Raw genomic sequence first — 13,386 nt, forward strand, 5'->3', positions numbered from 1 at the left:
AAAACTTATTTTTATTCCATTTAAGTCCCCTTCTTCTCTTCCTCTCTGGTGCTATGTCTAAAAAGTGATGATTCTGTTAGGTTTCTACCCTAATGAATAGGAGAAAGAGTAAATAATTACCAAGTGTGACCTTAGTCCATGTGGCCATTCACAGATCCCTTGAACTGGGATAAAACTCAAAGTAGGGCCCGTGATCTTGGTATATTGTCTCCAATGCGTCTTGAGTATAACCAGCCTGATATTTTGGGGCATGAGAAAAAGTAAGCTGATGTATTTCTTCAAATGTTATTCTAGAAATTTACAGTTTATAGCATCGTCTATGTTTACAGACACGTATACATAGTTTGTAGAGTCTGGTCTATATTGGTAGGTTTTTCCATTAACTTTCTTATCTTCAGTCGAACCAAACTTATTACTACTTGCAGCATACAAAGAGAATGCGGACGAACACAAGAAATTAAAAACTAAACTACACTGAAAACTGGTAAAAGCTAGATCACAGAAACCACAGTGCTTAAGAAGACAATGCCAATCAAAGTTTCTTCTTTTCCCTTCAAAACTTAACTTTTCTCTTATCTCAGCAAAAGCTAATATTTTTATCTTTTAGACATTTTCCTAATTTATGTTTTCTTTCTTCATAGCTTCTCCAACTAATCCTCTAAATCATCCTTTTTCAACCACGATTCCTCATGTGAACCACAGAACTCAGAAAATGATTTACGGTGTACGACAATTTTTCTCAATTTTTCCCAAGGACGGTATATAATTAGTACCATTTTAGATGCATAGGATGTATACAATGGGTGCTGCTTCAGGACACCAGAGTTTAATTATCTCTGGAAACCACACTGGCTCAGAAAAGAAAGCTCCTTTATTACTTTTATATACTTGTTTTACAGTAAAATAGGTTCATATTCATCTACATACCATTAATTTGCTACCAATTTAGCTCATGTACATTAACTTTCCTTCTCATTTCAAGCCTCATCTCTCATGGTGGGTTAATGGGGTGAGTTAGGAACCAAACTATTGAATAATAAAAATGTAAAACTTTAATAGAAATTTGCCTTTTAAGTGTTTTGAAAAATCACTTAAAGGCATATAGATATAACCCACTGTTCAGGATTTTGTTGCTATTCTGCTTGCTTAGTCTGATTTAGCTATGAAAGCAGTATACATGGTTTTCCTTTCATTAATCACCATAGCCAAGCACCTAGTATAGGGGTCAGGAAAATTTTTCTGTAAAGGGCCAGACAGTAAATATTTTGAGTTTTGTGGGCCATGCAATCTCTGTCTCAGCTACTCAATTCTGCTGTCATAGCCCAAACACAGGCACAGACAATATATAAATAAAGTGACATGAAATGGTGTGGCTGTGTTCCAACAAAATGTTATGTTTAATAATAAGTGTAGACAATATTTTGCTGACCCCTGACTTAGAGTCAGGGGTTTGCAGTTCAATAAATACTTTTAACTAATGATAATGGCAAAGGTAAGAAGTAGACCAGGGTAGGGACAGTTCCATAACTATACCTTCCTACTATATAGCAGTGATACAATTAGTTTCTGGTTTCTGAGAAGTATAAAAGTAAAGACTAGAGTTTTATATCCACCTAAAGTATATCCATGCATATGTGGTGATTCTGGAAATGAGCAAAAAGGAGAATAAATACTGTTGCTTTTTTTTTTTTATCATTTAATTAAAATAGTTAACTGAACCTTCTATGAATAAGCAGAGTGCTGATGGCTGACACATATATAGTCAAAAGAGTATTCAGAGTTACATACCCTTTCCAATACTGATTTATCATCAGTTTGTACTTATTGAGTACTACCAGGCACTAGAAACTAAACAAAACACAAGAAACAAAGAGACTGCAGCCATTGATTCCTGACTAGAACTGTGCATTAGAATCACCTGGGAGATTTTCAATTTTCTTTTTTAGAGCCCCACTCAAAAACCTAGTAAATCAAAATCTTACTTGTTAGGGCCCAGGATAAAATTTTGTAAAAGGGACCTTGGTAATTTTGGGAGCTCCTGGTGAAGAATCATTGCTAGAGGTTTATATTTTTAATGAAAGGTTAAACTCTGAACATTTTCTAATCTATGGTCAGCAATTTGATATTATAGTTTAGGCACACGGGCTTTAAAATCAAACAGCTGGGTTCTAATCCCATTTCTGCCAATTCCTAGCTGTATAACCCTGGGGAACCTCTCTGTGCCCGAGTTTCCTTATCTGTAAAATGGGCATAACAACATCAAGTCAACTCAGCATTGTTGGGAAAATTCAATATGTAAAAAATAGCTGGTGTGGCGCTTAGCACTCACTAAGCACACAACAAATATGAACTATTACTACTTATTACACATTTCTTAAATTAAGAATACTATCAAGTATACTACAATTTAACGGCTTGACTCAAGGTGCAAAGTCTCTTTAATAACTATTGGAAAGAAAGGTGATTAGACTGATTCCAACTTATCTTATACTAACCAGCAGAAGAGGTGTCCTTTTCCACAATCAACAGCAGGCGCTCTCAGCAATGGGAAGCTGAGTGTATCAGATCCAGATGTATTTGACCCTTGTTTTGTTAGTCTTACTGCTCTGTCACAGCCTGGAGTAGGACACCATTTAATGGCAGGATTATTTTCAACAAAGGCCTGTTTAAACAGCAATAACAAAACACAAAGAATATTTTAATGCTAAATTCTAATACAGAGTGTACCTCTATGGTCATTTACTATAAAGCAAAGAAAGAAAAAGAGTGAAATAAAATGCATGGAGTTGTCAGTCTCAAGAAATTTAAACAGTACTGGAAAGTACTGAAAAAATTATTAAGGGGAAAGTAGCAATTAACTTAGTAACAAAATGATTTTTAAAATTTATGTTTTCTTTAGTCTAAAAACCATGTAAATGATGATAAAGTAAAAATGTAATTGTTCGCACAGAAAATATGTAATTTTAAAATGTTTTCTCATACAATGTGTCAGTTTCCTGATGAATATAATTATTAAGTAGAAACATGCATGTAGCTGTATTAGAAGAGTAAATTTCTAAATGGTACCCAAATAATACATAATAATCAATACTATGATACTTTCTATGTTAAAGAAGAGGGGGCTGGGCACGGTGGCTCACGCCTATAATCCCAGCAATTTGGGAGCCTGAGGCAGGCAGATCACCTAAGGTCGGGAGTTGGAGAACAGCTTGGCCAACGTGGAGAAACCCCATCTCTACCAAAAATACAAAAATTACCCGGGAATAGTGGTGGGCATCTGTAATCCCAGCTCCTCGGAAGGCTGAGGCACGAGAATCGCTTGAATCTTGGAGGCAGAGATTGCAGTGAGCGGAGACCACACCACTGCACTCTAGCCTGGGAGACAGAGTGAGACTCTGTCTCCAAGAAAAAAAAAAAGTAGGACTTGTCTTTTAAAAGTTCATATATTAGACTCAGTAAAATCTGCTTAAAGCAGTTAAAATGTAACTTTTAAATCTCACACACACAAAAGAAAGTAACTCGCCTACACTTAAAACTTCTGAAAAAAAAAAAGAAGACAAAAAAAGATGAAATAAACATTATAATTCATTAAATAAACCTATTACTTGGAATAAAAATAATAAACTTCCAAGTTGAGAATCTTTATTTCCAAATATTTTAGGAGCATGAAAGATAATGTCTTTTAAAAAACTTAAAGTAGGTAAAATCTAATTTGAACATTATCTTGATCAATCAGTTATTAACGTGCAAAAGGCAAATTAATAAAAAGTTCTGATAAACAGTTTTATTTTAAATTTTGTAAATTACTAGTACTTTAGCCTTTCCCCTTTCCTTTTATTATTATGAAATAATGCTTTAGCTTCAAACTTTGTCACCATTCCTTTATGCAACTTTTCTGATAAAGTGTTTCTAAGAAAAGACCCATTATTTTGTTTTCAAAAATAAAAAGAAAAAATAATGTTATAGAGGTTTAATAAAATCAAAATTATGGAAATTGGACAGATAATTGGCAGCATACCTTACCTTAATATCAAACTGTAGGTATCGTTTGTCCATCTCCTTTGAAACTACACTTTCTATGATATCCACAGGCACAAGTTGGAAGCAATCATATGCAGGGCAAAAAATGTTGTGAGCTTCACCTTCTTGAATTTTCAGATTCAAAAACCTATTAAAATGATCAATGGACAGCAAAGGAGCAAGGATATTATGTTGCGCATACATTCTAAGAATTTTCCTTTTTCTTCCTTTTTTTTTTTTTTTTTAGAGACAGGGTCTCATTCCATCAACCAGGTTGGAGTGCAGTGGCACAATTGCAGATCACTGTAGCCTCATACTCTTGGGCTGAAGCAATCCTCCCACCTCAGTCTTCTGAGTAACTAGGCCTACAGGTGCATGCTGCTATGCTGGGCTAATTTTTAAATTTTTGGTAGCGATGCCTCTTGCTATGTTGTCCAGACTGGTCTCGAACCCCTGGTCTCAAGCGATTCTCCTGCCTTGGCCTCCTAAAGCTCTGGGATTATACACATGAACCACTGTGCGTGGCCAATTTTTCTTTATGCTGAATTTTTTGTCAGAGTATAATTAAAATATTACCAACAAAAGTGTGAAACAGCAACTGTAATGCATATTATCTGTTAAGCCATTCATTTTATATATCAATATGTACACATACACATATATACATACACTCATATGTTTTATATGTTTCTATTTTGCTTTATTCCCACTAAAAATCTGAAACAATCTGAAAAAATACTTTTATTTAAAATTAAAAATTCAGAAATGAGTGGCTCAGAAAGGTCATATTCAATTCTCAATATGTTATAGCTTTAAAGAAAAGGGGGCAATGGTATAGAAATGAGTCATAGGTAATTCAAGAATATTTTGAGGTGGCATTAAAATATAGCATAGATTTTTAAGAATAGGTTTATAGGTTTTCTCTTTATATTTCATTTAGATGAATATTAAAATAAGTTTTATGTCCTACTTAGGTATACTTGAGTAGTGAGGAAAAGATGCCCTGTAAAGAAAGAAGCAGGAATCCAGCCCAAGGTTAGATTAAAAGCAGGGTTCTTTTTTTCTTTCCTTTACTTTCTTTCTTTCTTTTTTTTAAAGGTGGGGTCTCTCTCTTTGCCCAGGTTGGTCTCAAACTCCTGGGCTTAAGTGATCCTCCCACCTCAGCCTCCTGAGTGAGTAGTTGGGATTACACGCATGTACTACCATGTCCAGCTAAAAGCAGTGTTTTGAGTTAGAAAATTCCAGGTCTGTCACCAACAAGGCATATGATCTTAAGCAATTTATTTAACTGCTTTAAGCCTCTGTTTCACCATATATAAAGTGGAGATAATAATGTGAACTTCCCAGGGTTGTTATACAGATTATACATGTGAAAAATCTGCATGGTGCATGACATAGAGTAAGAATTCATAAATTTTAGTAAGGATTATTATTTGTTTTGTTTTTTTTTAGAGGGAGTTTCACTCTTGTTGCCCAGGCTGGAGTGCAGTGGTGCGATCTCCAGCTCACCGCAACCTCTGCCTCCTGGGTTCAAGCAATTCTCCTGCCTCAGCCTCCCAAGTAGCTGGGATTATAGGCATGTGTCACCATACCCAGCTGATTTTGTATTTTTAGTAGAGACGGGGTTTCTCCATGTTGGTCAGGGTGGTCTCGAACTCCCAACCTCAGGTGATCTGCCCGCCTCGGCCTCCCAAAGGGATTATTATTGCTATTATCATTTAATACTGCCCTTAGAAAAGCAAGAAACAAACTTTTGAAGTACAGATTATTGTATATTGAATTTAACACTTAAATCTAGAGAAAATAAATGGAAAACCAGGAAATTAAATCACAACTGCTTAGTCCTCACCATCAACATTTTGTTTATTTCACTAACTATAGTATCTTTTTTCTTTAGTTCTCTCATTCTCTTAATTCCACTGCACTTAACAACAACAACAACAACAACAACAACAAAAACCTTATTGAGACCTTGGCAGGCCCATTCGCTTTGCTCCATCTTCTCTTTCATATCCTTCTCTGGGCAATTCATAGAAAAGAGAGTCCCCAACAGGCGGTTCTCTCACTCTAAGTGCTCTCTACCACACCTCAAACCTAGCAGTATCTTTAGCGTTCTTTCCTTTTCATCCTACTCACTTCTGTGAAAGGGAGAGCTTTCTCTTTTACTCCCAGGCTAATCCTCAAATCCTCTGGCCAGCTCTGGGACTTGCACTATCCAATAACCTATCCTTTCTGTCTTTTACTTTCTAACGTCTCTTACCTTGGGCACAATAAACATGCTCAAGTTTTTCCCATTTTAAAAACCCTTACTAACCACCTGACTCTCTTTTGTTTCATTTTCTTTTTCTTTCACATCAAAGTTTCTTGACAAAATAGTTTATGATGATCTGTTATTCCTTCCTCAAGCCCATGTCATTCACTTCTCCATCTGCAGCATCTGGCTGCTATCACCTCTTCACTGGGCCACAATGACTACCCATTAGCCTAATTTATTAAAGAATTCACAGTTTTTATCTTCCTTGATTTCTCTAGAACATGAGACACTGTGAACATTTCCTTCTTTCAAATTCTCTTTGGCTTCCAGGAATTATTTTTTTTTTTTTCCCTTGGCAGTCTTCCTACCTCTGGTAGATCCTTACCCATTTTTTCACAAGTAGTGTTTTCACTCCTGTGCTAAGGAGTGATATATAAGGTATATTGTGGCCTGACATGGTGGCTTACGCCTGTAATCACAGCACTTTGGGAGGCCGAGGTAGGTGGATCACAAGGTCAGGGGTTCGAGACCACCCTGACCAACATGGTGAAACCCTGTCTCTACTAAAAATACAAAAATTAGCTGGGCGTGGTGCCAGGCGTCTGTAATCCCAGCTACTCAGGAGGCTGAGGCAGGAGACCCACTTGAACCCAGGAGGCAGAGGTTGTAATGAGCTGAGATGGTGCCACTGCACGCCTGCCTGGGTGACAGAGTGAGACTCCATCTCAAAAAAAAAAAAACAAAGAAGTCTTAAGACTAAAAGTAGAGAACTGTTAACTGTAGAGTTCTTTTTTCACATAACAATATTCTCTTCTTTTTAGCTATGAATAGATTCCCCGGGAAGTTGGATAGTCTCTTGTCAAAGTTCACAGTTTGCTTAGACATAGTTACTACATGATGATGTTTTGAATTTTACATATTTTAAATACATCAGATAAGATTTAATCATCTCTGGGGAATTAAATTACAGAACTGAGAAGACCTCATTGAAGACAGGATCAGTTCTGTTGGCCATGTTATTATTTCTCATCAAGACACAATTTAATAAAAATGTATGAGCACAACATGGAGTTGATGAGTGTCAGTACAAGAGATAAATGTGGGGCAAACTTTACCTATATTTTTATCTTGCAGGTAAGATTCACAGATGATATCATAGGTAGGCTCTCTCTGCTTATTACAATGCTTAGGAATATGATGATAAGTAATACTTAATGAGTGATTACTACATGCAAGATCCTGTTTTAAGCGCTTTACATATATTAAGAAATTTTAAAAAACTGACGATAATCCTATGAAGTACATACTATCATCACCACTTTATAGATTAGGAAACTGAGGAACAGGCAGGCTACCACTTACCTAAATCAATAACTAATAAATAGCAGAGTTGGAATTTGCAACCCAGTGGCCTATTGTATCTAGAACCTGAGCTCTTATATTCTCAATATTAGCAAAGAAATTCTATTCTGGCTAGAAAATAATAATTTCTAACTAATCTGTTGATTGATCGATCAATCAATTGATAGGATCTTCTTCTGTTACCCAGGCTGCAGTGCAGTGGTGTGGTCATAGCTCACTGTAGTCTTGAACTCCTGGGCTCAAGTGATCCTTCTGCCTCAGCTGCCCAAGTAGCTAGAACTACAGACACGTGCCACTATGCCTGGCTATTCCCTTTTATTTCAGCCCTTGGCATCAATACTTTAAAGCAGGGGTGTCCAATGTTTTGGCTTTTCTGGGCCACACTGGAAGAAGAACTGTCTTGGGCTACACAAAAAATATACTAACAATAATGACAGCTGATGAGCTTAAAACAAAAATAGCAAAACAAACAAACAAACAAAAAACACCAAAAACCTCATAACGTTTTAAGGAAGTTTATGAATTTGTGTTGGGCCACATTCAAAGCTGTCCTGGGCCACATGCAGCCTGTGGGCCACAGTTGGACAAGGCTGCACTAAAGCATCTAGCTGTATTAATAAAAAGGTTGGGAAGAGTAACATAGATTGAGGGACTTTCAAACCATCTGAGGACCTATAAAAATGCTTCCTTGGTTTTAGATAAAAGTATCTTTTCCTATATGCCTATTTAAAAAAAAACTGTGATAATTTAAAAATGATTTCATCAACATATGAATCACTCAACATAGAACTTCGTTTATTGGCGCTTGATTTGACAAACTTGGAAGGGATGGAAAGGAGAATCCTAGGTAGGCTAGGATGAACGTACTAATGAAATCAATAATTAGATCTTTCAAATTTAAATCTTACCATACATTTCTTATGGCTAGTTTGTGATGAGTTTGGGAGATAGTGCCTGTGATACAAATCAGGTGAGGAAGGTCAGTGACACTCAAAAAAAAATTCAAGAAAATACCTGGGGGACTCAATTTTCATATACATACCAAGACCAACAGCTAACTTGGTAGAGCTCAGGTAATACTTCCTAATTCAGTACAGTTAACAACTAAGATACATAAAATTTTACCTGGGAAGTATTTTCTGCCACCACAACTGGGTTAAGGATAGTTTTGGATTGTGAGCTCTGACCTTTGTCAATTAGTTTACCTGTAACAGGTGTACTGATCTGATCCTATTTAAGTAGACTCTGAGTAGAATCTAGTCTATGTCTTAAAAGGAACAACCAGACATTCTGACTTAAAAAGCAGTAGCTTTTTTCCCCCTCCAAATGAAATCTTACCTCTGACTCCAATTTGGAAAACAGATAAAGAAATGTACTCAAAATCAAACCAGACACGTTGGGGGACTGAGGTGGGTGGATCACTTGAGGTCAGGAGTTCGAGACCAGCTTGACCAACATGGCAAAACCCCATCTCTACTAAAAATACAAATATTAGCAGGGTGTGGTGGTGGGCACCTATAGTCCCAGCTCCCCGGGAAGGCGGAGGCGTGAGAATCACTTGAACCCAGGAAGGAAGATACTGCAGTGAGCCGAGATTATGCCACTGCACTTCAGCCTGGGTGACAGAGTGAGACCCTGTCTCAAAAAAGAAAAAAAAAAAAAAAAAAAAAAAACAGAATGACAGCTCAGTGGTTGCCTACAAATGGGGGTGATAAAAGGAAGGCAGAAAGAGAAAAGTAGCAGAGATTCAATGGGAAATGAGGAATTGGGAATGATAGATTCTAGGGGTTGTGGTGATGGTTTCAAGGCTGTATAGAGATATCAAAGCTTATCAAATTATTTATTTTAAATGTGTGGCTTTATGTATGTCAACTGTACCTCAACAAAGCTGTTTAAAAAGAAGAACTCAGAAAATCTGCTCAGGTTCTTGTCTCTCACCCACATAGTATGCCCTAGTTCCCTATACTTCCTAACTAATATTCCATAAAAAAAAAAGGTTAAAAACTTCTGATTTCTAAGATTTTCTTTAATACCAACGATATACCTCACTTAGGTCATCGAACAACACTTTGTGTGTCTCCAGAGATAACATGATATTACAGTGCTCATTATAGCAATCTTTGTTTAGAAACTTCTCTCGAAAAGTGCAACATGAGAGCTAAGTTAATGGATGGTGAAAAGGTATAAATCTTGAAAGGTAATGGGAAGGGTAAACAGAGATAAACACAAGAAGCAAAACAAATTTTCCATTGGTAAAATATACCCAACTATGTCTAGCTGAAACATTTAACTTTGCATTCACTAAAAAGGAATCTTAAACATCCATATTCTTACAGATTTTCAAGGCAATTTGATTGTCACAAAAAATTGAGACAGCACAAAAACAAATGCTTAAGATTCCTGGGATATAAGACAAACTGATTCTTGCCTGAAATTTACATTAGATGTAATATAAATTAAAATACTAAGAAAAATTATTTGTATAACTGCTTTGTTTCTAAAGGTACCTTACATTAAGCGAAATAGCATTAATTAAAATAGCTGGGGAAGATGTAAAAATAAAAACAAAAATATTTTTCCTTACTAGTAAAGTCTAAATTCATTTCTGTATAACTCAGAAGTCAATATAAACAATTTGTATCATTAAATACTGAAAGTAAACAATTTTATTAACAAATCAGAGTGCTATCATGCAGTAAGAAATGCTAAGGTGCTCATATACTCACGACTCCCAACATCCTCTACAAAAGTCATGTCCACAGGGCATATCCACGGGGTCTTCAAATACAGAGATACTGCACATACAAATGTCACACTGGAGATGAAGAAGGACAATGATTTAAATAGAACTATACTTTTGAAAAAGAACAATACATTCATTTTGTTCACTTTTTTAAAAGGCAAAAATACTAGTACAGTAAATAAAAGTTTTTGAAAGTTACCTTTTTCAAAGTTTTAAGGACAGTTAGTGTGCCTTTCAGTAACAAATACCGTGACTACCTCACTATAAACAACAGTGGGATTTAAATGTTTTAATGCAAAAATCAAACCCTTAAATTCCAAATTTATGTATTAATCAGCAACTGTGCATTTGGAAAAGGAAGTACAAGAAACAAATCATTCGGGTCAACATCAAATTGCACGTCGCAAAAAACCACTTCAGTATCATGCCCTTCACATTACACTTACCCTTCAAAATCCATAAAAACGAGTAACTCTGTATTTTTAATGCAGCAACTCAAGATATCCAGACTTTCCAGGGAGAGAACCCTGCTGGGCGTGGTGACTCACACCTGTAATCCCAGCACTTTGGGAGGCAGAGCTGGGCAGATCACTTGAGGTTGGGACAGCCTGACCAATATGGTGAAACCCTGTCTCTATTAAAAATACAAAAATTAGCTGGGTGTGCTGGCACGTGCCTGTACTCCCAACTACTCAGGAGGCTGAGGCAGGAGAATCACTTGAACCCAGGAGGCAGAGGTTGCAGGGAGCCGCGATCGTGCCATTACACCCCAGCCTGGGGAATAAGAGTAAAACTTCATCTCAAAAAACCCCAAAAAACAACAAAACTCCACCTATGTATTACAACTATGCCATTTTAACAGCCAAAGCTGCAATTACCTTTTCACCTACCTAGTATCTTCTAAACAGTAGCTCTCTAGAAGCAAAATGTATCATGTTACATATCCAAATTACAGGATTCTGTTTTTCAAAAAGGCACAGATAAAATGAGAAGTACACAACAAAAAAAAAAAAAGAAAAAAGAAAAACAAAAAAAAAGAAAAAAAGAACAAAAAAATAGAAAAAAAAGAGAAGTACTTTCATATTTATCACATATTTCGAGTGGCTGAGTCATTCAGGAAATATTAAAATCTCCTATAACAGCACATCAATGATATGCCAATTAAAAATGCTGACAATGGCAACACTGTTTTGTAAAATAATGAAACACTTATTTTGGAAATGCATCTAGATAACAAACTACAGAAGCTTTACTGAAACAAATACATAACTATCAATATATTGTAAATGCTTAAAAATTAGCTTTCAAGAAATTATAAAAAATGTTTTTGTATTTTTGGTTTACAGTGCCTATCACAAACCTAACTTTTTATATTTCAATATATTGTATACATGTGTGTACGTATTTTGAGGTGTGGTCTTGCTATGTTGCCCAGGCTGGTCTCAAACTCCTGAGCTCAGGCAATCCACCCACCTCGGCCTTCCAAAGTGCTAGGATTACAGTCATGAGCCACCAGGCCTGGCCTGTATTTAAATCTTCAAGCAATTGAAGTTTTAAGGGAAAATAAAATAGATGGTTTTCCTAAACTGTTTTAAGTTCTCTGTTTGGAAATGAGGAAAGAAAATCTTTTTTTTTTTTTCAATCTATAATTCAGAGATCACAAAAATAGTCTGTAATAACAAATATTTACTGAAGCATGGAAATAACTGAACCTTTCAAGAAAGGGACAGGATTCAATTATAAGAACACAACCAGACACTCCACGGAACACTATTAAATCATTTGAAGTTAAAAGACTAAAAACAAAGCTATGAGAAGTACAGTGAATACCAAACCATACCAAACTAGTGTCTAAGTCCCCAGGAGATAAACTGATTTCATCTGGGGACGTGACAGAAGAGCGCGTAGTCCTTGGAGTTCTTGGAGATGGGAGCGTGTCCCAGGCATTATACCCACTTGGTGGTGGAGTTGGCATTTGAACACCTGATCGCTGGCAGCAGTTCTCCGGGTTGGACATCCAAGCTTCAAGTAATTTCTCCCTGTCCCAGTCTTAAAGAAAAATGGAATGGATAGCTCTCAAAAAAGAAAATATGGTAATGTTTTAAAAGCTATATAATAACAAAAAATCTGAATGAATTACAAATTTTGGTCATGTAAAGAAAAAAGTATTTAAACGTAGTAACTGCAAATGAATGTCTAGGTATGTTCTTGTTATTAGCATTTTTACACAAAATTTAAGCTTTCATAATTGATCATGGCTTACAACCATGTCAAGATCTAGCAGTATGGTCAAAATTTCCAGTACTTTCTACTAACAATCAAAACAGGTCACTCACATATCACTCTTGGAATTCACTACATTTTCGCTGGCATAGGTTTAATTTAGCTTCTTTACTCTTTCAAATATATATATATATATATATATATATATAATTTTTTAACTGTCCTCATTGGCATCAAGTTGTAAAATGATTACATAGTTCACTATAGATATATCAAAATGCCAATAGCAGGTCCTAAAAACCATTTAATAAACAGCTTGAAAGCAGAAGAAACTTCTGAAGAAATTAGAGTTATAAACAAAGTTTTAGTGAATTAGGTATAAATTCTATATTAAGTCATCCTGAACCTGGCTTAACTAAAAAATATTATCTTCCTACTGTGAACATTTTAAAAATTGCCAAGTAAAATATATTACAATGTCTAGAGCCATAAAAACCTAACCCTTTAAAAACAACAAACTAATACATTTGATTACTTTGCTAGGTGTTTTACATAATTTCATTTATTCCTCCCAGCAAACTTTTCAATTATTATTTAGGCGAAGAAATCAAGACTGAAGGAAGTTATATAACTTGTCCAAGCTCACAAAGATATTTGAAACCAATTTCTGTGATTCCAAAGCCTGTGTTCGTCCCGTGATCACACACTATTTCTGAGAAGACTAAAGGGTAAATTATTCACTGTAGGCACATTCTATAAAATTTTATAGCTTAAACACAAATAA

General features: G+C 35.7%; 1 protein-coding gene across 4 annotated transcripts in view; it reads right to left on the reverse strand.

Annotated features, from left to right (window-relative positions):
* Positions 1–13,386, reverse strand: part of ANKIB1 (ankyrin repeat and IBR domain containing 1) — a 153,333-nt gene that overhangs the window by 36,370 nt on the left and 103,577 nt on the right. For all 4 annotated transcript variants that reach the window (XM_023226683.3, XM_023226684.3, XM_023226681.3 and 1 more), the window contains 4 exons: positions 12,220–12,428; positions 10,363–10,451; positions 4,024–4,168; positions 2,496–2,662 (listed from right to left, as the gene is read on the reverse strand). In XM_023226683.3, coding sequence (XP_023082451.1) covers positions 2,496–2,662; positions 4,024–4,168; positions 10,363–10,451; positions 12,220–12,428 — 610 coding nt within the window. The remainder of the gene's footprint in view (positions 1–2,495; positions 2,663–4,023; positions 4,169–10,362; positions 10,452–12,219; positions 12,429–13,386) is intronic.

Source organism: Piliocolobus tephrosceles, chromosome 8, assembly GCF_002776525.5.
Source record: "Piliocolobus tephrosceles isolate RC106 chromosome 8, ASM277652v3, whole genome shotgun sequence".
NCBI classification, from domain to species: Eukaryota; Metazoa; Chordata; class Mammalia; order Primates; family Cercopithecidae; genus Piliocolobus; species Piliocolobus tephrosceles.